Raw genomic sequence first — 26,190 nt, 5'->3', positions numbered from 1 at the left:
CTAGAAAGAACCATACCAACCATGTTGCTAGCAGGGTAAGTATCATTTCCTTTTAAAGTTCTGATTTTCATAAAAGAAGACAATTGGAGGCAACAGATACAAGAAACCTTTTGGAAAATAGGAGTTTCAGAATCATGGTGTGGTACATTAACATTTATTAATTATACTTAGCCTAAGAATGGAGTCCTGGTGTGGTGTTACGGGTTAATGCATTAGACTGCAAAGTTGGTATGAACTACAAGGTGGGTGGTTCAAACTCACTAGTCACTCCTTGGAAGCACTGTACAGGGGCCCTATGGGTCAGAATTGACTCAACAGCACTTAACAACAACAACAACTGTAAGAATGGGCACTAGAATGCATATAACACCATAAGAAAACAGTACTCGAAAGTTCCAGATCAACAGAGGATAATCTCGTTTTAGAAGCCACATTCATACAACAAAGTCACCAATACTTTTGTAAAATGAGATGAAAACGTATCTTTTACTTTTTCCATGTTTCCATTCAATTCTTGTTTCTTCCCTCTTCCCTCCCTCCTTTGAGTTTATCTTCTAACCCAATACAATACACTATTGAGTCTCTTGGCTAGAAGTAGACCTAGTTTTATGATAAAATGGAGTCCCTCAATGGAAAGGAAGGACCTTCTCGGAAGGTCTGTCCCAGAGATCTGGCATGTTTCTGTCTCTGTTGTGTTTTCCATTCTGTGGTCTGGTCTTACCATTTCTATTGGAAAATTTCAACACTAAACCTCACTGAATGAAAACTTGTGGTGAAATAGACACAACCAACCCTGAAAATAAATGGAGTATACTTTTGGAAGAAAAAAAAAAAAAAAAAGAAATGCAACTAAGCACTTTATATCTGGAGAAAAGATAGCTTTAAAAGAAAACAAAAACCTTAAACGATACAGTGATGGCATTTTCTCTATACGTCCATCTGTTGTGATACTTATATAATCAAAGTGAACTAACAGAACAGGGAGGCAGGCAGAGGGGGCAGACGAACGAGAATGACGAAAGTCAGCAAGAACATTTAGACTAGATCAGTGTTCGGTAAGCGCGGGCGAGTGTGTATGTGTGGGGGGCGAGGAATGCTGGTGTTTGGAGCTGGCTTGGTGTCTGCTTCCTCTGAGGATTAAATGAAGGGGAGGAGGAAAGGCATCGGTTTTTAGACATGTCCTTATTGACAGAAGAGTCTGTCCATAGCACATTTTTAAGCACAATAAAAGGGCAAAGAACAACATGCACAGTGATCCCATTTTATCACATAAAACAAAGCAGTACAACCAAACACAAAGATACGTGTGTGTTGTCATATGCACCGAAAAAGGTCTGAAAGAGACACACACTTAATTATTCAAGGTCATTGGCGAATGGGGTATCTGGGAGAGAATAGGTTTTTACTTTCTGTATTTCTACAACCAAAACGAGTTGCTGTGAATTTGATTCCAACTCATGGAGGCCCCATGTGATTCAGTGTAGAAATGTGCTCCATAGGGTTTTCAATGACTGATTTTCCAGAAGTTGATTGTCAGGCCTTTCTTCTGAGGTGTCTCTGGGTAGACCTGAACTGTCAGCCTTTCTATTAGTAGCAGAGTGTGTTAACCATTTGCACCACCTACAAACTTCTTTAAATACTTCCTAGAAGTATATAAAGACAGAAAGGAGAGGAAGGCAGGGGAGGAGAGGAACTAGGAGGACAGCGGAGGGCTGGCATCATCTTGGCTTGGTGGCAATGGCCCTAGTGAAAACAACCTGCCCTGTGGCTTCTGGTACCAGCCCACTTCTATCTCTCTTACTACCTCCCTCTAGAGAAAAGGTAGGAAAGTTGCTAAATTCATACCCCTCCTCACAAGCTCTGTTGGTGGTGATGGTGGTGGTGGTTATGTGCCATGGAGTCAGTTCCAACTCACAGTGACCATGTATAGGGTTTCTGAGGCTGTAAATCTTTGCAGAAGCAGAAAAACTCATGTTTCTTCCATGGAATCGCTGGTAGTTTTGGACTGTTGACCATGACATTAGCAGGCTGACACGTAACCACTATGCTACGAGAATTCCTTCCTCACAAGCTCTAGAGCAACTCTTACTTTCTGCGTGCCTGCTCAATTAGAAGCTGATGGGGCACGCTCTTAAGTGGTCCCAGATTGGGTAGCTATTCTAGGAAAATTCCACATATCATACCTTAACTCGGACAAGGAAAGTTCTGTCTCTCCATCACAGACACGGGGAATTCAGGGAAGAAAAAAAATTCGAGGACTAAATCGACATGACAGTTTCAACAATATGATACAGTAAGTGGGAAGAGAGTACACATTTTCACCACAGAGTATAAATCCATGTGTCAGTCTTCCTTTCTCTGTGTTTCTTTCTCTCTTTTTTTGGTTAGAAAAAGGAACACTTGAAACCAAGAAGATATTCTGACATTAGTTTCAAGAGAGTCTCTGAACCACTCTTCATCGAATTCCTTTTGAAGGGAAGCACAGGCTCAGATCAACCACACAGATCAAAAGGGTAGCATTTGCCCAAGGAGAAAAGCTCAGAAGGCAGAAGGGACAAACAGAAATGGGAAACGCAAGGAGGAAGTGGAATAAGTGCTGTTACCCTGTGGGGCTGGCAACCAATGCCAGGTAACAAAATGTGTATAAATTGCTGAATGGGCAAGGAATTTGCTCTGTAAACTTTCACTTAAATCATGATACATTAAGAAATAAAATAAAAGGGAGGCACAAGTAACCACAATGCCAGATTCCTGGACTTTCCACCTGGCATTTCTGTAGAGCCCCACTGACAACCCTTTGGCATCCAAAAGGAATTTTTTTCTGCTCGGAGTGGCAGGCACTTTAAATCTGGGCTCCAGAAAGCCACAGCTGCAGTTTCAACATCACACATACAAGGACCATGTGGAGAGGGTCAGAACAAACCTGGGGCCATGTGGAGACCAAAGTAACAAGATGGCCTGCAGATGTGCTCTGCATTGCCAGGGAGCTGGGAGGACTAGTAAACAATCAAACATCAATCCTTTATAGAGAGGAGAAACCAATCAGTGATTTGTGATAAAGAGAAACTAAACAATTAAGTTTCCCTGTAAAATAAAAGCAGAAGCATGAGACTGATTTTTATGGTGACAGATTTGTTCTTTTGTTGGTTTTTCTCTGGGATAGATGGATTAGCAATATCTGGACTCCCTGGTGTAGACCAAACCCCTGAAACTTATCATGGGAATCAGGGCAAGAAAATGAGGGGAGTCTCCAAGATAAGCAGCATTTCAGAGACCTGTCCAACCTTAGTGGGTACTAGAAATCACACCAGGTCACTCAAGAATTGGAAAAATCTCGATGTAAATATCAATTTGTTCTGCGTAGCGGTTTTCTAAGGCACATACAATTCTGAGAGAACAGGGTGCAGAGAGGTAAAAGAATTCAGAGGAAGGGGATAAAGTGAGCATCCTGGCCCTTGAGGGTCAGACTAGGGCAGAGCGAGGGTTAAAATACAGTTATGTGAGCGGGAGTTCGCGTGTATGCATGTGTGAGGTGGGGGCGGGGCGGGGGGCGGTGCTTGGCAGGGGCAGCATCTCACCATTTCTCTTCCTTGCCTCCTCCTTTGTCACTTTCTGCTGTACCATTACATTCTGGGGCGAGCGCCTCCCAGAGCTGGGCTTTCCTGATTCGTTGCTGATGACAGAGCCGTTCTCACTGGGAGACCTGCTGGAGGTAACCATAGCAACAGGGGAGACCGTGTAAGTTTTGACTGGCGCAGCCTATTCTCAAGGTTATTTTATTTGCACAGTTTGTGTCTGTAGCCTTTCATTCTGGTTTTCTCCACAAAGAAGAAATGACATGGAGGAAGGAAACATTCAAACAACAACAACAACCTGCTGTACAGCATGGGTTAAGCAGCTGGCTGTTCTAAAGTGCATTTGCTAGTGTTCAGCTTTGTAGAGAAGTTCCCCGCGTACATCTCTTTTTCATGAACCCCCCAGTGTCTGTGGAAATGGTGGTGATGGCTGTTTGTACAGCATGCTTTCTTTTTAAGACACAGCACTTTGGATAATATTGCAGGATGTCTGAATTACCGTGGGTATCTTCAGGGATGTGCATAAAATATGGTTCTCTCGAGTCACTCTCTTTATAACATATACTTTGACTGCTAATGCTAAAGTTACCCCACCAGTGATTTCTTCTCTATCTCTCTTTTCTCTCTTTCTCGTACACATCTGTATGGGGACACACAGACCCCCACACACTCACCCTTTTAACTGTGGCAACTGATGGGTAAAAACCTCTTATATTCTGAGACTACCAATTTGAGCCAATCATCCAGTCAGGAAATACTCTGTATGCACCTCCTCTGTGCCAAAGGAACCATGGTAGCATAGTGGATTATGAGCTGGTCTGCTAACTGCAAGGTCGGTAGTTCAAATCTACCAGTTGTTCCTCTGGAGAAAGATGAGGCTTTCTGCTACCATAAAGATTTACAGCCTCAGGAACACTTTACATATGGTTATGAGTAGAAACCGACTCAGCGACACACAACCACTACCGCCACTCTGTGCCAGGCATGTGGCACATAAGGGTGCTAAAACAACATGCCATGCTCTGCAAGAGCTCCCTGTCAGTAATACCTACTATGTACCAAGGACTGGGCTGAGTGTACAATTCTCTGACTTGGTGATTGTCACTGTGTTTAGTAATGAGAGATGTGAAACTGACGATGGTGAGGTGGTTTGTCCAGGGCAGCATTGGGAAGTATCAAATTAGCACTGGGAGCCATGGCGTCCCCTGCAGGGAAGGGATCTCCCTACACAGTCAGAGCTTCCCCGTTGATGTGGCACTGTAGGATAAGCACTGAACTGATAATCACATGGTCAGTTGTTCATACCCACGAGCTGCTCCTCAGAAAACCTATACAGGGTCACTATGAGTTAGAACAGACTCAACGGCACTTAATAACAACTTAAAAATGTAACAATGTGGTGTTGTAGGATAAGCATTGGACTGCTAACCCCAGGGTAGGTGGTTCAAGCCCACTAACTGCTCCTCAGAAGCCCTATACAGGGTTGTTTTGAGTTGGAACTGACTTGACAGCACTTAACAACAACTTTGGTGTGTAAAGTCTGATGTGATGTGACCTCTGCTTCGCGGACTCATCCCTTCGAACTCCCTTCCTATTTCATGCCAGCCTTCATGCTCTTCTATAAGCTTATCTGGACGTTCCCTCCTCTAGGCTCTGCATATACTATGCCACCTGCTTGGTACACTCTTCCTACAGATAGCCTCATGACTTACACTTCATTTCAACTGAGTCTTTCTCAAATGTCACTTCATCAGAGAGACCTTCCGTGACTTCCTACCCAACACAGCAACATGCCCCTTCTCCAGCTCTCTGTTCCCTATTGTCCTCTGACTTTTCTTCTTTGCACTCATCACCCACTACACTTGTTGTTGTTAAGAGCCGTTGAGTTGGTTGCAACCCATAGCAACCCTATACAGGGTTTTTGATGAGCAGCTGGTGAGTTTGAACCTTGCGATTCAAACTGATGTTGCAGTCCAGCACATTAACTCACAGTGCCACGGCTGGACCCACTACACTACTCTCTATCTATTTCTTTGTTTATTGTGACTCACTTCCCACCAAACTATACTCTCTATGGGAGCAGGAACATTATTTTGGTCACTGTAATACCCCACTGTCTGGTGAAGAGCAGACAATCAATAAATATCTGTTAGGTGACAGGAAGGAAAAAAAAAGAGAGAGAAAAGTAGCTCTTCCAGCCTTCAGGTGTCTCAGCCAAGGGACCTGGCCGGGGGTATTGGCTTAGGGAACTGAGCCTGCTGTAGGGTTCATCACTTCATTTTAGGGCAGTCTTCCTAATGAATTCCTTAGTCTCTAATCTAACTTCTCTCATCTGTCATCCACATTGCCACTACAGTTGTTGGTTTTAGATGCTGTCGAGTTGTTTTCGACTCCTAGGGACCCCACGTGACAGAGTATAACTATTCCATGGGCTCTCCTTGTTGTTGTTGTTAAGTGCAATTGAGTTGATTCCGACTCATAGTGAATCTGAACCACTAACCTTGCTGTTCAAACCGACCTTGCGGTTGAGTGCTTATCCTACAGCATCACACCCAGGCTGCCAGGTTCATAGGACCAGAGTGCCATATCTTTTTTCTGTGGATCTAATAAGTGCATTCAAACTGCTCAAATTTCGATTAGTGGCCAAGCACTTATCTGTGGTGCCACTAGACCAGTCTTTTCTAAAAGACACATGTGACATCACTGCATGCCTCGAGAACTTTCAGCAACACCCCACTGCCTAGAAAAGAAAGGTCAAACTCCTTAGCCTGGTAGTTACGATGCTCCTAACCTATCTTTGAAGGAGCTCTAGTATTGTAGTTGTTATGAATCAGGCTGCGAACTGTAATGTCAGCAGTTCGAAACTACCAGCTGTTCTGCGGGACAAAGATGAGGCTTTCTGCTCCCGTAAAGATTTACAACCTCGGAAACCCTGTGCAGGGTCGCTATGAGTCGGAACCGACTCCACAGCATACAACAACAACAACAACAACCTATCTTCAAGGTTCATCCTTCACTACGTCCCAATCCTGAGAACATTTACCAGTGAAGTCAGCATGCTTGTCCCCTCCTCTCCCACATCTCTCAGACCTGTGTAACATTACCTCTCCCAGCCAACTGACATCTAATCCTCCTCAAAGTCTTTCCTGGTCAGAAGTATACAACACTTTGTTCAGACTCCAAAGTGGGAACCCACTCATCTTACTTGGTTTCCTGGCTATTTCTTTCTATGTTTCTGCAGTCATGGGATTCTTGGGGTTGGGAATCAAGCTTATTAATTTTTTGTGTGTGTGTGTGTGGACAAATATACAGCAAAACATTAGCCAATTCAACAGTTTTTTACATGTAAATTCAGTGCCACTGATGACACACATTCACTATGTTCTGCAACTATTGCTACTATCCTTTTTCCAATTATCCTACTACTGGTAACAGAGACTGTTGTTATAAAAATTGTAAAATGCTGTTGAGTCGGTTCTGACTCATAGTGACACTGCATAGTATTTCTGAGGAGTGGCTGGTGGGTTTGAACCACTGACTTCACAGTTCAAGCTGACCTTGTGTCCAGTGCTTTATTGTCAGCGCCACACCAGGACCCCTAAGGCTTATTAATTTTTGGAGCCTTTCAAGTGCCTGTCAAAGTACTCTGTTCACAATAAAAACAACTGACTGTTGAACTGAAACCATATACTCAGTTGACATATTAGGAGCCCTGGTGGTGCAGTGGTTAAGCACTTGACTGCTACCCAAAGGTCAGTCATTCAAACTCACTGGCTGTTCAGTGGGAGAACGCTGTGACAGTGGGCCTCTGTAAAGATTATAAGGCCATGGGAAAAGCCTCAGGGCAGTTCTGCTCTGTCCTAGAGGGTCACTACGAGTTGCAATCAACTTGATGACAATGGATTTTTATTGAGACAGTGCCAGATGAAATACAGCTTCGGTGGATCAAAGGCATTGATTTTAAGATCAATGAAAATATTTAAGTTTGACATTAAGGCCAAATTTGTTATGCACCTACTCCTCACTTACCAACGATCTCATTATCTGATATTTCGCATTTATGATAACAGTGACAAATCCACTATCTGATTATCCTGAGCATTAACTATACATATCTGGCAGGAAGAAACGCCAAGGTGTGAGGCAAGAGTAATGCTGATTGCGATGGTTAAGGTTTCAGTTTAGCTGGGCCATGCTTCTCAGAGGGTTGGGCAGTTATATAATGATGTAATCTGGCAGTTACATGAAGGGGATGACATACTAAAAAAAACAGCACAGCTAACCAGGGCTTTAAATTGATTCATTCTTGTTTGACCCCTTACTCAGAATTTGTATTGCCACCCCAGATATACTGAATCAGAATCCAGATTTTAACACGCTCCGTAGGTGATTCTTAAGTGTATATATTCTTATGTTAAAATGTAACTGACTCAGTGGCACTTAACAACAACAACTACATATCTAGGGTAGAAATGCAAATTCTCAGCAGGGGGCTCTACCCTAAATGAACCTGTTGGAAGCCCTGGAACTAACATGAGGGCTTCAGTCTCTCTGGCCATCAGTAATATTTCTTTTGCTGATATGGACAGGCAAAAGTTGGCTCTATCTTACCTCTTTCTGGTCTCTGTGGATTTGGCAGTCTTGATGGTGCTTCCGTCCTGAGCGAGGTCTCTTTCCTGAGAGGTAGGAGCATCTCTAATAGGGAGTGGAAGGACCACTGTTTCCTGAGTCACAGGGATGACCTCCTCATCTGCCCCTTGCTGGCCGAGGTGCTGCTTGGCATAATCAAAGCCTTGCACTGGCTGCAAAGAGGAAACCAGTTTGCAATCATGTTTCTAGCAAAGTGTGACTCTAATGAAGACTTGGAGAAGACAGGCAGGGAAGTACATGTAATTGGACCACACTTAGTGTCCCAATAAACGAGAGTTAACTCAAATCCCCATCATTTTTTCTGCTTTGCAACACCAGAATCCGTGTTAACTGCACCTAGCTACAGAATCGCTATAGATGAAAGTTGCTCAAATGACTAGTGTAAGAAAGATGCGCATATATGTGCAAGAACAAACTTATTTCAAGGATCTTAGACCATTAATTTTAAGTCAATGTTGTTGTTAGGTGCCATCAAGTTGATACAAACTCACAGCGATCCTATGCACAACAGAATGAAACACTGCCCTGTCCTGAGCCAACCTCACAATTGTTGCCACACTTGACTGCTAATTAGAAACACCTTTAATTGATGTGCTAAAGCAGGTCCTGCAGAGCCTCCTGCCTAGAAGTATTGCACCATCCTTAAACTCAGCTCTCATGTAAGGTTATATGTAATAACAGGTGTGTGGCTTTGTCAAGCCACTTGAGCTACCGGAACATCAATGATCTCATCTGAAAAATGAAGACAACTCTACCTGCTCTATCTCCACCACGCTTGGGTATTAAAGGGGATTGCAGATATGGAAACAGAGAGAAATGGGCTACAAAATGTGAGGCAGTGCAATCATTAATAATACAACGGAATGTATGGAATCACTTTTTAATCCAGACTTCTCCCTTAAGCAGGCTGGCTCTCCTTTAACTCATTACTAGGAAATTAGCAAGGCTTTTATTATACAGTGTCTTAAATCCCTAATGAATAGGGCAGCTGTGAGCAAAACCCAACAGACATCTATTAATGGGGTAATGAAAAACCAAGAGGCATGTTTAAGCAATTCCTGGGAGTGTTACAACTCTCTTCATACTCCAAAGCAGCACAATACAAGTTTGAAGCAGAACAGTGTGTCGTTTAAGAGCAGTAGCTCCAAAAACAGATTGCCTGGGTCCAAATCCTGGTTCTACCACCTGTTAGCTGTGTGACCTTGAGTACATTTACTGAAATCCTCTGAGCATCCATTTGTCTATCTGAAAAATGGGGATCATATGGTATAAGCATGATCCAATGTGTATGTGTCTCAGAGAGTGATACTTAACCACCCTCAAGGTTCCTTTGAGGAGCAAATAAGTTAATTCATACTCAGTATTTAGCTGAGTGGCACATAGTAAGAGCTCAATCAATATTAGTATTGTTATTTGCATTTGAAAAGGACATCAGTAATTCTCTTTGAGAAGACTTGGGGATGAAACTTGCCCTTCATCATTTGAATTTGACCAGAACTGGAGATGATCAGAAGCTCTTCCTGCAGCATCTAATTCCGTTCGGAAATGTAGGGAGACTCCAGATATATGAAATCTAGGACATGGCCCAACCCATCAAATCTTACCACTGTGTCTCAGAACAAGATGGAGTTTTATTGCTAAATCTATCCAAGTTTCCTTACTTTCTGGTGCCTCCAGCTCTGCCATGGAATCCTTGGGTGGTGCAAATTGTTAATGCCCTTGACTGCTACCCAAAATGTTGGAGGTTCAAGTCCACCCAAAGGAACCTTGGAAGGAAGTCTTGGTGATCTGCTTTTGAAATTCTGTGGAGCAACATGTGGGGTTGCTGTGAATCAGAATCGACTCAGTGACAACCGGCTTGATGGTTGTTTTTAGTTTTGTTTTGTTCCGTTTTGTAGCATTGCCATGGATGGTTGCTCCAATTCCCTGGGGGAACAAACTCTGGGAAGTGTGGTCACAATTCCTCCCCTCTGAGACAGTCACACTAATCCATGTGAAGTCACTGCATTCTGATACCAGCATCTGGGATATGTTTCTGAAATAGTGTTTTGCTAAGGGAAGCAAATGCCTGTTCTTTTCTCTCTCCTACGTTGGGGCCTTTGGATGACTTGATAATGTCCCTAGAATACTGAATTGCCTGTTCCTCCCACAACTAATTGGTAACCAATGGATTCAACTTCAGAAATGTTTCTTGGAGCTGACCTTTTGTCTCCACAGTTCATTGTTTCCTGTCCTGGTCTTGTTGTTTCTATTCATCTTTCCAGATTTACATGTCTGCTTATGTAGCTCTCTCCTGAACAATGTTCGATGGCACCCCAACTCTTTAGCAAAGCCTTCAAAGCCATTCACAATATGTGCCCCATGTTGTAATTCACTTCCATTCCAACAACAGTTATGAGCATTATATTTGTTGCTAAAGACATAAAAATGAATAAAGGTGATAAACAAATATCTCCTACCCTCAAAGGGCTCACAGTTTGGGCCTAATTTGAGATTACCAGTACAGTACTAACCAATACATGAATTACGTCATTCAATTCTCACTGTAGTTTAAGGGAGAAAGATGAGGTTTTCTGCTCCTGTAAAGATTTACAGCCTCAGAAACCCTACATGGGGTTGCTATGAGTCAAAGTTGACTCAGTGGCAGTGAGTTTGGTAGGTGGGTAGTTCACAAAGATTGCTTATTATGATATTATTTGATTGCTCCATTTCTCAATCTCACCAGCAAGGTCTGAGTGTTACCGTCTCTCTACACCCTTGCCAGTATTTGTTGTTTTCTGTATGAATCCCTATTTTATAGATGAAGAAACAGGCTTCTTGAGGTTAAGTAATTTATCTAAGTTTACACAGTTCCTCTGCTGTGGAACCAAGATTTAAACCAAGTACTTATTTTATTATATATTTAAGCCCACTACTCAAAACCTGAGCATCTAACCATGGCTTTATGACTCTTCTCTCAACCCCTCCTTTCCTTTGGCAGTTGGCCATCTTGGGTGGGGAGCTCCTATTGAGACTTCTGGCCTGTAGTGAGGCAATGAATGTCTCCAATGGCAACAAGGCTTTCCCAGCTCCCATTGATGGCTACTCGCTAGCTGTGGTTCTTTCTCCTCATCACTCTGCACACACTCTCTCTCTCCATTTGACTCCTTACCCTTCACAGAGGGTTGGATTTATCTGGTGAGCACTTCAGGTATCTAGGTTAGTGATGATGGGTAAGCAGAGAGAGAGAGAGAGAGAGAGAGAGATTAAGGGATGACAAGCTTAAACAGTGGCCATTGTATTTGGTTAATGAAAATAACCAATCACTGCATGTATTTGGTACCCAAGGCCCACAAAACAGTGACACCTCATTTTGTCCTCACAGCAACCATAGGACATAAGCAGGAAAGATATTGCCATCTTTCTTTCACAGATAAGAAAACAGAAGTTCAGAGAGCTTCAGGAGCTTGCCCAAGATCATACAGTTACATGGTCAGTTTTTGGACTCCCAGGGCAGTGACCTTTCAACCTTCAACTTGAAAACTCCTTGAGATGAATTAATTTCCACTGACTGCACACTGGTAACTGTCAGCAATAGTGAAACAAACAAACAAAAAAACATATCTATAGTTACTTCAGTGGGATTTTATAAAATTATCAAATCAAAAAATCGTCCAGTAATTGCAAAGGTAGATAGATTTCCCAAACCTCTAAAACAAAGAGGCATGTGCACTCAAATAGGCCAATTTGCATCTTGCATATCATATTTATTATGTGCCAAAGTTTAAAGCAATTTACAGATAATAATGAAATCCTCATGACAATCTATAAGTGAGTACTATTATCACCTCCACTTTGTTGTTGTTAAGTGCCATCAAGTCTATTATGACTCATAGCGACCCTGTATTGGGTTTCCTAGGAGCAGCTGGTAGATTTGAACTGCCAACCTTATGACTGCAGTCCAGTGCTGATCCTACAGTGCCACACCAGGAGTCCACCTCCACTTTACAGATGGGAAAATTGAGGCACAATAAGGTAAAATGACTTGCCTAAGGTCATACAAATAGTGTAAAGGAGAGAAGAAACAGTTGGCTGTCCTGGGGGGATGGGGGGTGACTGTCCCAAGCAGCTTTTCAAGCCAATACTTGCAGGCCCTCCATGCTTCATCCTCCATCAGGCTCTGATCCCAGTTACTTTCTCTTAAAGTCACCTCTCCCAGATGCCACGTTCTCTTTAATTGTATGAAGGGAAGAACTAGGAAAAGGCCATAAATCCGCTGATAGGACACAGATGTAAAGTAGAAGAAATGTGGAGAAAAGGCATGGTTCCTGGCCCTCCTGCATGGATCATTTTCTCAACATTTTACCTCAGAAGCCTCGTTGACAACAATGGCCACAGGGTCATGTCCATAGTACCTTGTCTCTGAAGAAGGGTGCAGGCATCCACGCCCTAGTCTCACACCAAAGCACACTCATCTCCTCTGCTTAACCTGTTAAATTAACATCCCAGGATATCTGTCTTCTGTCACTGTAGCCTGCATTCTAAAGACACAGTGATGTCCCTGGGACCCTCCTTCTAGTCTACAGATTGGTGGCGATGGCTAACTTTCTCATTCAGCCCCATCCCCTGGGCATTCATTGAATTCTTCTCTTTCTTTCTCTCTCTCTCTCTCTCTCTCTCTCACACACACACACACACACACACACACACACGTTGTGAGGAGTGATGCGGGCAGTGCTCTGCTCCTCCAACACTGCAGTGTCCCTGGGTTGTACTGACAGAGGACTGCAGTAAGAAAGAGGCAGTTCCGCACGGATGGTTTCCCGCAATCAAAGGGCTTTGGAAATCAAAGTGCGTACTCCAGTTTCATTGAGAAAGAAAACCACCACAGCCACCCATCACATACAAGTGAGAGTTCAGTCTTCTTGTGGAATATAAATATGCTGGATTTTCAGCATCAGTCAGGTACCTCACAGTGCACAATGTATTGGGTAGAAACATAAAATGGCCTAAGAAAACCCACAGACATCCATCTGTTTTGCTTCAGATAGCTCTCAAGTTGGAGGGTGTGCTAAAATAGTGTGTTGTCCAGTTCAGCAAATTAAGAAAAATTCAGGTGAATCTGTACCACCAAGATGCCACGTACAACCTCAGCTTGGCATGTCTTGCATTCTTGGACTCAGTTGTGATTGTTGTTGTTGTTGTTGTTAAGTGCCATCGAGTCGGGTCCGACCCATAGTGACCCTGTACAGGGTTTCCGAGGGTGTAAATCTTTACGGGAGTAGAAAGCCTCATCTTTCTCCCGCGGAGCAGCTGGTAGTTTCGAACTGCTGACCTTAAGGTTCGCAGCCCGATTCGTAACCACTACGCTACCAGAGCTCCTTTGTGATTAGATGTTCATAATTACGGGCATGTCTGAAACGCTCATGTTGTAACTAAGCTAAGATGGAAATGAAATGCCTCTTCTTGGAACAGCCTCATTTTCCCCTGGCTGGGTAAGTCCCAGCATACACTTCTTCCCAACATCATGCTGTATCTAGGAAGCCTGTGTCTTCGTGACAACAGAAACAGAACAACTTTCCTTGAGGTTTGGCTCTTCACTACACAGTGTCTAATCAAACTGCTGCATCGCAACAGGTATAGTTGAGTAAACCATGAAAATCTTTTTATTTCATTTGCTGAAGTGAGGTGTGACCAACCAGAAAGAACTAGATGTGTAGTGTGACTCCCTGCAGGGACAATTTCTGTGGCTGATATGTATCCTGATGCATATAAGTGCAAGGTGTAATTCCGTGTTTCATTCCTGCACAGATAAACCAAGCTCTGAAGTTCAGAGCTGGAGAGGTGTTTCTACCTGCCACATTGCACAGTTTAGGTAGATGTGTAATGTATAAAGAGCCCAGAGACTCACATATGTGCCTGGGTCACCCCTTTCTGCTCAGGCTATGACCCTGTTCAAGCCCCTTAGTTTCCTTTTCTCATGGATTTCTCTGCAGTAAAGTGAGAATATTAGAATCTGCCTACTGTAGCCTACCTCCTAGGGCTGCTGTGATGAGTAAATGAGGTGATGAACCTAGAAAAGCCTAGTAAAGTGCAAGGCATCATTTAAGCTTCAGATATTACAGGTTATTATATTTCTCCTAGGGGATAACACGAAGGGGGAGATGTGGTTGGAAAATTCACCTTCAGTGTCTCTTTGTCCATGTCCCTCCCAGTCACAAGAGGCAGAAGGAGCGGAGGGGTGGCCATCTATCCACAGAACTGGAAATGTGGTGATACCTGGCCAGCACTCTGCAGCTTGTCCACCATGCCAGCCTCTGATGGCAAATCATTCTAGCCAGGAGAGGAACTGTTCTGAGGCTCCAATAGCCCAATAACAGCTCTGCCTTGGGAACCTTGAAGATCTCACTTCTCATCTGTGAGAGGAGGGGGTGGGACTAGACCTTTCAAAGGCAGTGGTGGTTCCGTGGGAGAACTCTCACCTCCCAGACAGGAGACCTGGGAATGCAGCTCATGGGCAGGTCTCACCATCTGCCATTGGGGGTTATTGTGTTGCTAGCATACTGAACAGGTTTCAGCAGAACTTCAGGCGAAAGAAGAGAGGACTAGAGATTAATTTCTGAAAAATCTGAAAATCAACCAATGAAAACCATATGGATCCCAATGGTCTGATCTGCAACTGATCCTGATGATGGTACAGTATTGGGCAGTGTTGGGTTTCATTGTATATGGTCCACCATGAGTCAGGGCTGATGCAATGGCAACCAGTAATGACAACAATAACAAGGCCTCTTTCAGGCCTCTCTTGTTCCTACTTGTCTATGCCTTAGTTTCCTCATCTGTAAATTAGTAGCATTTCCCCCAAAGGTTGCTGCAAGGATTAAATGAGTTGCTCCACATAAAGCAATTAAACACATTGATGGCACTGTGAGCATTAGATAGCATTAGCTATCATGCCTGATTATAAAAATAAAGACCTCCTTCAAAATGAGGGTTTGTAAGGACGTCTTTGGAGTCCTGGTGTGGTGCTGTGGGTTAATGCGCAGGACTGCAAAGTCAGTTTGAACTGCAGGGTCAGCGGTTCAAGCTCACCAGCCGTTCCTCGTATACCCGGCTTGCTATGAGTCGAAACTGACTCAACGATGGCATTTAACAACAACAACAAAGGATGTCTTTGATGGTATTTGCCATGGCCCTGGAAACCAATGGGGAAAGACAGGCAGAGCTGTGCAGGCCTGGGCACCTACTCTTTCCCCCGACCACTTCTATGTACCTTTGCTCTCTGAGGCAGGTTCATCATGGTGTCTGGCTTAAAGTCATTCTTGTTCTTCCTGCAGAGCACAGCAGTGATGATGATGATGATCACCGTGACGACAGCGATGGGGGCCAGCACAGCAGCGATGATCCACAGGTTGTTGGGTGGGTTCTTCACCACAGCTGTGGAAAGAACAAGTGAGAAACAGGAGATGAGGAGCACTGAGCAGAGCAAGACGGAAGTGGCTCTGAGGTAAGTCCTCCCAACTCCATGTCGGTATTGGAGGAGAATATTGGAAGTACCACGGACCGCCAAGTAACCAGCAGATCTGTGTTGGAAGAATTGAAGCCACAAGGCTCCCTGGAAGCCAGGATGGCCCAACTTCATCTCTCATACTTTGGACATATTACCAGGAAGGACCAGTCCCTGGAGAAGGATATCATGCTTGGTAAAATGGAGGGATCGGAGAAAAATAGGAAGACCCCCAACGAGATGGACTGGCACAGTGGCAGTAGCAATGGGCTCAAATAGAGCAACGATTGTGAGGCTGGCGTAGGACTGGGCAGTGTTTTGTTCTGTTATGCATAGGGTTGCTATGAGTCAGTACCAACTCACTGGCACCTAACAACAACAACTCCATATCACTAGATGAAAAGGGGATGGAGGTGAAAAGTTTTGGGGGTCAAAAAGACTCTGCCTTTGCCACTGTGACCTTGGTAAGTTACTCAAGATCTCTAAATCCCAGCTTCCTAATCTGTAAAATGGGGCTATTACTTAGCAAGGCATCAGTGAGACAAAGTACATGAGGTGCTTTGGCTCAGTGTGAGGTCCCCAGGAAATGCTCAGTAAATGTTAGTCTTCATGACTGTCAAGAAAAAGGAGGACGATGTACCACTGTCAATTTTCTCTACTGGTGAATCCCATGAGCCCAAGGAGAAGAAGGGAGAGAAAACTGAAGGATTAGAAGCAGGTGGTAGAATCAGGAGACAAAGGCCACAGAGAGATGATCCTCAGAGTGAGCAATGAATAAAATGCAGAATAAGTGGATGAATCTCTCCCAGAATAGATGGCAGGGAAACATTCCAGACTCATCAAAAGGACATGGCTGACCTCAGAACTAGAGTAAAGAAAAGTATAACCAAATGATCATCAGCTAGAAGGATGAGCCATTAGGATGTCGGTGCCTCTGGTGGTGGAACTAGGATGAATTAACTTGTAAGGAGCAACAGGCTGATGGCCATACTCTATGGACTCTGAGTTATAGGGTGAATTCAACCACCAAAACTCATCAAGTGCTCTACTTAGGATTAGTGTAATCCATTGTTATGTAAATTTATCTAAAATATTACAAACAATATTGAAATCTAGTTACTGATAGTTGTTGGTAAGTGCAGTTGAGTCGGTTCTTACTCATAGCAACCCTGTATAGGGTTTCCAAGGAGTGGCTGATGAGTTTGAAACACTGACCTCATGTTCAAACCAACCTTGTGGTCCGTCCAGTGCTTTATCCTACAACGCCACACCAGAACTGCTAGTTAAGGATATGCATGCTCAAGTATTTAAGGTTGAAGTATACTGATATCTGTAACTTATTTTGAAATATTATAGACTGCCAGAAGAACAAACAAATCTGTTTTGGAAACAGTATGGCCGGATTGCTCCTCCTTGGAAGCATGGATGGTGAGACTTTGTCTTTTGTACTTTGGACATGTTGTCAGGAAGGACTTGTCCCTGGAGAAGGACATCATGCTTGGCAAAGTGAAAGGTCACTGAACAAAAGGAAGACCCTCAATAACATGGATGGTACACAGTGGTAATAATAAGGAGCTCAAACATAGCAACAATTGTGAGGATGGTGCAGGACTGGGCAGTGTTTCATTCTATTGTAGGCATGGTTGCTATGAGTTGGAACCAGCTCAACAGCAACTAACAACTGGGGATCCGATTTATATATCAAACTCTTATAAATCTGGTTAACACAAGTTGATTCTCCTAATCCTGCTGAACTTGGGGGTGGTGGTGGATACCAGACCTGCAAAACTTAGGACCAGACCCTGGAATATGAAGACCCCACTGGTAAGTTGCATGTGATGAGGACCTGCTCAAGGAGCCAGCCTCCTCTTTGACTATGACCACCTCTTGACTTCAACTAGAGGAGCACTGGTGATGCAGTGGTTAAAACAGTAGATGGCTAACTGACAGGTCAGTGATTTGAACCCACTAGCAGCTCCAGGAGAGAGAGACGTGGCAATCTGCTTCTGTAAAGATGTCAGCCTTGGAAACCCTATAGGTGGATCTTTGCTATCCCAGAGGGTCACCGAGTCAGAATTGACCCAACAGCAGTGGGTTGATTTTTGGGGGGTGAGGGTGCCTTCATCTGCTATCTTCTTAGCCAAGAGTTGCCTCTCCTCCAGCAACACTTGGATTTGAAGTAGTAATAGTACAAAAGAGCTTATTTTCCAGATTTTACCAATTGGTGATTAATCACATTATTAGTTTCTGAATACAGCTCATTAGAGAATGTGCTTCTGTTGACATTAACACTTAATTGCTCTTCTTTTTAGTAATTCAGTATTTATATGTGAGCTTTATGCCATGAACATTTTTTAAAGCTTAGAGCTCCTGGGAAAAGCATCACAATGTGTCTCTTTGGCTATGCTAGTCTATCCTGATGTGGTTGGCGATGTAGGATCATCACTGGACTGAGAACCACAAGGTCTGCAGCTCAAACCCACCAGCTGCTTCTCAGAAACCCTATACAGGGTCATGATGAGTCAGAACCAACTCCAGGGCACTTAACAACAACAATAGCAACAGTGTATGCTGATGGAGAAAAATGCACAGCATGTCAGAGCACCATCCCTGAATACATAATATTTTTCATTAGCTAGAGTGAGGTATTTACAGATGTTTGGCTTTTACTCAGCTGTATTGTTTTGGCAGCTGTGTTTCCCCTTGGAGCAGTATGTAAAATCCCTTCACCGCTATAGAAATGGGGAAAGAACAGATTTGTCTTATGAACATTAATAAATTCACTTAACGGTCAAAATGATAGTAAAGGCAGGTCATCCGAAACCATCCAAACCCAATATATTCATTGGCATAATGATCTAAAAGTACAAGGTCATGTACAGAGGTGAAAGAGAGCAAATGACAATTTAAGTGGCAAGAACCACAGAGCAGGAAGCTATTACAAGGAGCCAACATCAGTGAGTAGCTACTGCCATCAGTCCTTTGCCCACATGCCTGCTGGTCTCCAGCCTGCAGAGGAAGCAGGCCCTGGGAGGTTAGATGCTTTGGAAGGCATTTCTCTATACACAGTGGAAGTCCTGCCTGAGTTTACACATGAGAATGAAAGTGCACTTTGACACATGAAAGTGTTTGTCAGAGAAATGAAGAATCATCTAAACTCAGGATAAATTATTCCACATAGAATAAATATTAAATGGAGAAGGAACACATTTTAAAAATGTTCCCAGCTTGTTTTAGCACTGCCACACTCAACTTGAACCTGAGTTAATTACCTTGTGTGACTCAACCTGGGAAGGAGTCTAGCCCAGTGCCCAGTAGCCAGTGAGTGCTTGGTCCATGTTTTTCTCTCGCCTAAACTCTTATGAGGTTACCTATCCCACTTGGGGCACAGCCCACTCCTGATCTTATCTCTCTTTCCTCAGTGGTCTCTTTGCTGAGCCCCAAACCCTCCAACCACCTTGTGCTTCTGGCCCAACTTTCCCCTCTACCTGGAACCTTGTTCGCAGATACCCTCAGACATCATTCCTTTGCTCCCTTCATTCCGGTGGTCACTCCAAGGTTACCTCAGTGAGCCCCTCCCTGGATCCTCTGTAACTTAACATGCAACCAAACCCTTTCTAGTGGGGCACTATATGATAATGTACTGGCCTGCAATGTTGGTGTGAATCACAAGGTTGGTGGTTCAAATCCACCAGCTGTTCCTCAGAAACCCTAGACAGGGTTGCTATGAGTAGGAACCACTCAACAGGCACCTAACAACAGTAACAACGTCTCCTTCCTGATGTTCTCTAGCCCTTTCCCTGTTTACTTTTGTCCATCACATCAGAATCTAACACATTACCATGTTTTTACACAAATAATGTGCATGTCACATGGTTGTTGCAAACAGTGCAATGCCCTTGAGCATTAGTTCCCTATGGGCTCTATGCAGTTGTATACATGTGTATATTACTTTTGTGGGTATGTTATATGTGAAGAATATGGAACTTATTTATTTCATTTACTTGATCTGCACCCTCAGGACTGTCTACTCCAAGAAGTCAGGGGTTTGTCTGCTCTGTTCTGCTGCATCCCCAGGGCCTACAACAGTGCCTGGCACAAGATCATCAGTTCTACATTCCACCAATCATACAAGATCATCAGCTCCACATTCCACCAATCACACAAGATCATTAGCTCTACATTCCACCAATCACACACTTTGTTTCATCTCAATGATCGCAGTCCCCTCCATGCAACAACAGTTCTTCCACTTCCTCCCTGTGCTGCCTACTTCCGTTCCACCCTCCTTCCTATCCCTTCTCAACTGTGTCCTTAGGTAAATGTTGCCCTTTTTGATCTTGAATGATTGACCATTCCATGATGACCATACATTACTAGTGTTATTGCCTTCCCCCTACATCCCCCATAGTCTATTGATTTCTTCAAGTGAGTTTTTTAAAAGATAGAGGTCTAATGACCACATGAGGTAAACTGCTTCTGGTTTTCGTTGCTTCTTGGCAAGAAAACTTCCCCCCATTCCAGCAGCTGGATGACAGCCCCTAAAGGCCTCACACCACGACACACAAATGGAGCAGATGAAAACCTCCATCTAAAACACAGGCTCTTCTAAGGAATCCAATGCTGCACTGTCCCCAAAGATGACAAGGTCAAGTGGCCACTGTCCACTTCCATCTTGGCCCTAGAACTATCAATGTAAAGGCACTGGGACACACAGAGACTTGATGCTGTCTCTTCACAGGGACAACACGTTCATTCACCACTGTGGTTCTCTCTTCAAAGTGCTGACCTCAAAACTATTCAGAGAAAATTAAACTTACAAAATCCCTGTTCCCCCTCCTTCTTAATGGCTTATCTCTTCTCCTCACCTGCTACTGGAGAGTAGGAAGCTATGGAAAGTCACATAATGAGGGGGACAGCGACCAAAAGGAGGGAAGCGCAAGTCAAAAAAGGTCACTTCAAAAATCCGGAATACAGAGGGCAACCATTATTCCTAGGGGACAAAGTGAAAGCCACCACAGCACAGGGTCTGGGCCATCACCCTGGCAGCAAGTCACTTAGAAAGAAGGAAGAAGACAGGAGGGAAGGAGAACCAGGAACCAGGTGTCAGCTTCTCAAAGAGCAAGAAAAGCAACTGAGAGATGATCTGAGAGATGATCTTCCATGCCTTTTATGCTAAGTTTGTTGCCAAATACTAAAATTTCTATCACACAATCTCTCATCTTGCAATCCCCCCTCCCCCACGTACAGTCCACCTCTGGACCACCAACCCTTGGGTCACCATGGACACCACTTCCTAGACACTGCTGACAGAGCAACCTCCCTCAATCAGGGGCAGTTCCAACGATACTGCTCCCTGGCTCAGAAATCTCCAACTCCAGAAAGCCAATCAAATAATATTCACACTCCTTCCCTTGACGTTCAAGACCCGAGTCCTCCAATCAATAACCTTTCTAGTTCCATCTGTTCCTTCGCATGTTTCCTCACTCCAGGAATTTGAACTCCTTGTTTTCAAGCACAGCTGGTGCTTTTCTTCTCCACTCTCCTACAGCACCCTCTTTCTGTAATACACAGCCCCCCTCTCCCATTGCTGAAATCTCATAGAGTAACACAGTTAAGAACACAGGTTTGAGACAAGTCGAGCCAGATTCATACATTCTGAAGCACTAGGTCTGGGACTGGATTACTGAGCAGGTCACTTCACTTTGCTGAGCCTTGGTTTTCTCATTTGTAATTTGGAATTGAATACACTCTGTTCTAATGAGACTGTCCCGGTATGGTGCTGTAGGTTAAGCACTGGATTGCAAAGTCGGCAGTTCAAACTCATCAGTCACACCTCAGAAACCCTATTCAGGATTGCTATGAGTTGGAACCAACTCTAGGGCACTTCACAACAACAAATGAGAGTGGAAAATGAGATCATCTCTGCAAAACAACAGTATAGTATCTGTCACCAAGGAGAGTATGCAAAGAAGTAGCTGTTGATTGTTTGTATCTTTTCTCTACTAATTATATTTAGATGCCCCATTCAATGCAAACTCTGTTGACTTGCTGTATCTCTTTGGTTTCTAGTAGCCGGTCCCTACATTCCACTCCTTCCTACCTGCACTCATCCCCCAATCCCTGCCGCACCTTCCAGGTTTGATTGTCCTCCAGCACCGAGCAGAGTTCATGTAGGTCTCTAGAAATGTTTACTGAATCAAATAGCCTCTAATCCCTTCAGTATACAAATATCATCTCAGCCACAGTGATTTGTCATAGCTCTTCACTAGTTTATGTTGAGGAGGAAAAGCAGGGAGGCAAAGTAGGATCACGACTGTTGTTCTAATACCCAAAATTTCCCTTGCCCCAAATCTATTGCTTTAAGCCACATGGAAAACAGCAGATCGATTTAAGAAATCTTCCAGAACAGAATTAGGTTGAGCTCTGGGTCCATTTCTTTGATTCCATTAAGATAGAAATCACTTTGATTTGTAGAAGCCATTGAACAGTGGCATTAAATATAATAAATTAAAAGGCTGTCCTTACGGTCAGCTTGTAGAAGAACAACATGATGCAGGGTCAAGGCCATCCTCTGGGAGTCGATGGTGCTCAGGATCTTGGCTGCTGCCGTCCCCAGCAAAGGCTTCCCATTGTACAGTGTATAGTAAGTCAGTTCCGCTGGGTCCTTTGGCCCTGGCACACGCTGCATCTTTACCATCTTTCAGAAAAAAAAAAAGAGAAGCTGTTTACAGTGCATCTGCCATCAACTTTGCATTTGACCCTGCATTCACACCTGCCACTAGCAGGCTCTCTCCTCAAATTACTGAAGCCTTCAGTGGTTAATTGGAGCCACAACATGTTTTTTAGACTTCCACCTTTGTGTGCCTCTCCCCCCGCATCACCAGCACCTCAAGATGCCCTGCTGTGGATGAAGGGGAAGACTGGAGGAGAAAAAAGATTGTGAAAATATGATCATCTGGAAAGAAGAGTTCAGGGTTGGGGAAGAAACACTGGAATGCTGATGTTTTCTAGCTTCCACACAGGAATCTGCCCTCAATTAAAAATAGGCCATTACATTAAATCAGGACATGTTAGGTTAGTCTCATACACGATTTTTAATTTCAAATTCCTGTAACTGCCAGAAAGGAAAGACAATGAATGACTATGTGTGTAACACAAAAGATGTCTGATGAAAAGCAGTACTAGAGGACATGATGTTCTTTCTCTAAATTAACATTTGTTATCCCTTCTCATTTAAAAGTTATACATATTTACTTCAGAAATCTGAAAATCTGCAAAAGCAGAAAGAAATGAAATGAAATAAAAATCACCTGCAAATCCCTCTATCACAAGCTAATGAGTATTTTTATTTTAGACCATTTGCTTGTATTCATTCTTTTTTTCCCACTCAAAAATATTTTGTTTACAAAGTTATTTATCAGTTTTTCTATATACTATCATACCTGCTATTTCTACTTGTATATTTAAATGACCTTAAACATAATAAAAGCATAAATGTTCATTTCTACATGTTGTTCCAATGCATACTTCATAAGCTTACTTAACAAATTCTTTATCATTAATCATTTAAATTGTTAGTAACTTTCAGTTTTAATGAACAATTTATCAACATTATAAATACAGAAAACATAAATTTTTATATCTGTGTAGTATTCAAGTATACATTAAACATACTTGCTATTGTTGTTGTTAAGTGCTGTCGACTTGGTTCTGTCCCATAGCAACCCTGTATATGGTTTCTGAGGAGCAGCTGGTGAGCTTGAACCGCTGATCTTGCAGGTCAAACTGCTTTTGCAGTCTGGCTCATTAACCCACAGCACCATACCAGAACTCCTTAAACATACTTAACTAACCCTTTATTATTATCAACATTTCACTATTATCATTAATAGTTGATAAAAATTGTAGTAGAGCATTTGCCAAAATATGTACTATAGAATATAAGTTTCATAGGCTACTAAAAAGATATTTAAAAAAATGTTTATAGCAGCATTGTTAAGAATAGCAAAAATCTGGAAACATCCAAGTCATTAGTAGTCGAATATCTGAATTATGGTATAGTTATCTATAGTCACACAATGAAAAATATTTCATAAAATAGTAATCATATGTGAATTGCTATTAATATCAAAATGTGTGAATACAACAGTCTGACATTGAGCAAAAGAAATAAATCACAGGATATAAAATTCAAAACCAGGAAAAAATAAATGATATACTATCTAGAGATCCACATGTGGATATCAAAAACGATGCAAAAAGAATGATTTAACATAAAATTGAAAATCACACTGACCTTTGGTCAGAAAATGGAGGTACAATCTGAGAAGGCACAAGAGAGGGGCTTCTGGATAGGTAAGGTAAGGGGAATGTTTTTATCCTTTGGGTTATTTTTTTTAATTAGTGTTCTTTAAATTCATATTTTGCATGCATGTTTATATGTATGCTGTATTTAACAATTAAAAGAAAAACAACTACAACCCAATTAAAACTGGTGCAAAAGATCTACCCTTAAAGTTCACAAAGAAAGATATTTGAATAACCAATAAGCACATCAAAACGGCTCAACATTACTATTCTTCAAGAAAATTCAAGTTAAAACATCAGTGAGACACCAATATATAACCACTATAATGGTTACAAATAAGAACAACACCAAGTGCTCTCTACACAGCCTGCTGGCAATAGTGTAAAATGGTACAACCACTTTAAAGATGGTCTAGCAGTTTCTTATAGATCTAATGTACACTGACTCTATAAGCTATCAAATTCACGCCCATTTATTCAAGAGAAATAAAACCATATGGCCATAAAAAGACTTGTAAAGGAATAATGATAGCAACTTTATTTATAATAACTAACCCCAGAAAAAGCCCAGATGCCATTCAATAGAAGAATGGAGAAACAACTGGTAGTGTACACATACAAGAAAAGATTATTCAGCAATGAAAAGGAATAAACTACTGAATAACACAAAAACACTGATAAATCTCAAATAAAAAAAAAAAGCTAAAAAACTACACAGAATCAAAAAGCTTTACATAAATATATATATACTGTATGACTCCACTGATATGAGGTTCTAGAAAGACCAAAACTAATTTACAATATGGAAATCATTTATGCAGGCATACCTCAGAGAGGGTGCCGGGTCCATTCCAGTCAACCATAATAAAGCTAGTCACACGAATTTTTGGTTTTCCAGTGTATCTAAAAGTTATGTTTGCACTATATGTAGTCTATTACGTGTGCAACATCATTATGAAAAAGTTGGAAATATTGTGAGAATTACCAAAATGTGACACAGAGACACGAAGTGAACACATACTGCTGGACAAATGGTGCCCATAGATCTTTAATTAGTAAAAATCCATAAAGTCTAGGCGGGGCTTGAAGGCGGCTAGGGTGGAGGTGCAGTGAAGTTTGCCATCAGTGATACCACAGAAAACCAGGCAAAGCAGATCCAGGGCAGAGCTCTAAAGCTCTGAACCACAGAGATAGGAATATTTAAAAGGTTTGAAGGCTTATAGCTAGTGGAAATTGGCGAAAGTAAGGAATCGCATGCTTTGAATCTGCCGGGCTCAGTGGCCCAAAGCTGACAACTTGGGTGAAACCAAACGGCAAGACCAAATGGGAGAGCAGACACACCACGGAAAAATGCCTCAGGAACCTTGGAGCAAAGGTGGACAATATACTTTGTCGGTTTTGCTTTGTTCTGATTTTCTTTTCTTTTCTTTTTTTTTTGGTATCTGATCATTGCCCCCACCCCCACTGTTTGTACACCTCCATTCTGGTGACTAGAGGGCGTGCCTGGGTGAGTGGACCCCTCCACCCTCACCACTGGTGGGTTCTTCTCCCAGGCATGTGTACAGATACTCTCAGACCAAGAGCTGGTCCTGAACTGGTTTTTTCATTTGTTTGTTTGTTTGTTTAAATATGGGAAAGGCCAGGACAGGGATGTAGAGAGGGAAAAAGAGTTTAAAAACAAAACAGGCCAAAAATTAAATTAAATACTGAGGTACAGCATAACAGCCAACAGTGGCATCTTGAAATCTCTCAGGCAGCTTTAAAGGCAAGAAGCTGAAGAGAAGACATTAAAGTCATACTCATATTAGGCTACAGATTTTTTTTCTTTTCTTTTCTCTCCCTCCTCTCCCTTTTCTGCAATTATAGACTACAGTATTCGATCTAGTTTTGTCTTTTTGTTGTTGCTATTGCTTTTTTGGTGTTTTTTTTTTTTTCTTGTGTTTTTTGCTGGTGCTGTTTTTCTGTTGTATGCTCCCCCTTCTACCTTTGGGGGACTCTTTTTCTTCCTATATTACCAAAGAAGAGACAGCAACTGCTGCCATATAGTCAAGCTAAACACCAAAACGCAGGCAAGAACCAATACCAACTGCCATATCCTAGGGAAACAGACAACACCTGTGAAAGTTACTCTGAGTTAGGCAATAAGAAGAGTGAAAAGGGAAGCCCACA

The 26,190-nt window shown here is 42.6% G+C and overlaps 1 protein-coding gene across 1 annotated transcript in view; it reads right to left on the bottom strand.

Annotated features, from left to right (window-relative positions):
• Positions 1–26,190, bottom strand: part of KIAA1549L (KIAA1549-like ortholog) — a 136,479-nt gene that overhangs the window by 62,025 nt on the left and 48,264 nt on the right. Inside the window, 4 exon segments of the mRNA XM_006864909.1 lie at positions 3,579–3,706; positions 8,187–8,377; positions 15,478–15,641; positions 22,240–22,411. Coding sequence (XP_006864971.1) covers positions 3,579–3,706; positions 8,187–8,377; positions 15,478–15,641; positions 22,240–22,411 — 655 coding nt within the window.

Source organism: Chrysochloris asiatica, unplaced genomic scaffold (assembly GCF_000296735.1).
Source record: "Chrysochloris asiatica unplaced genomic scaffold, ChrAsi1.0 scaffold00072, whole genome shotgun sequence".
NCBI classification, from domain to species: domain Eukaryota; kingdom Metazoa; phylum Chordata; class Mammalia; order Afrosoricida; family Chrysochloridae; genus Chrysochloris; species Chrysochloris asiatica.
Note: the sequence above shows the minus strand (reverse complement) of the source record. Positions and strands in the feature narration are given on the sequence as shown.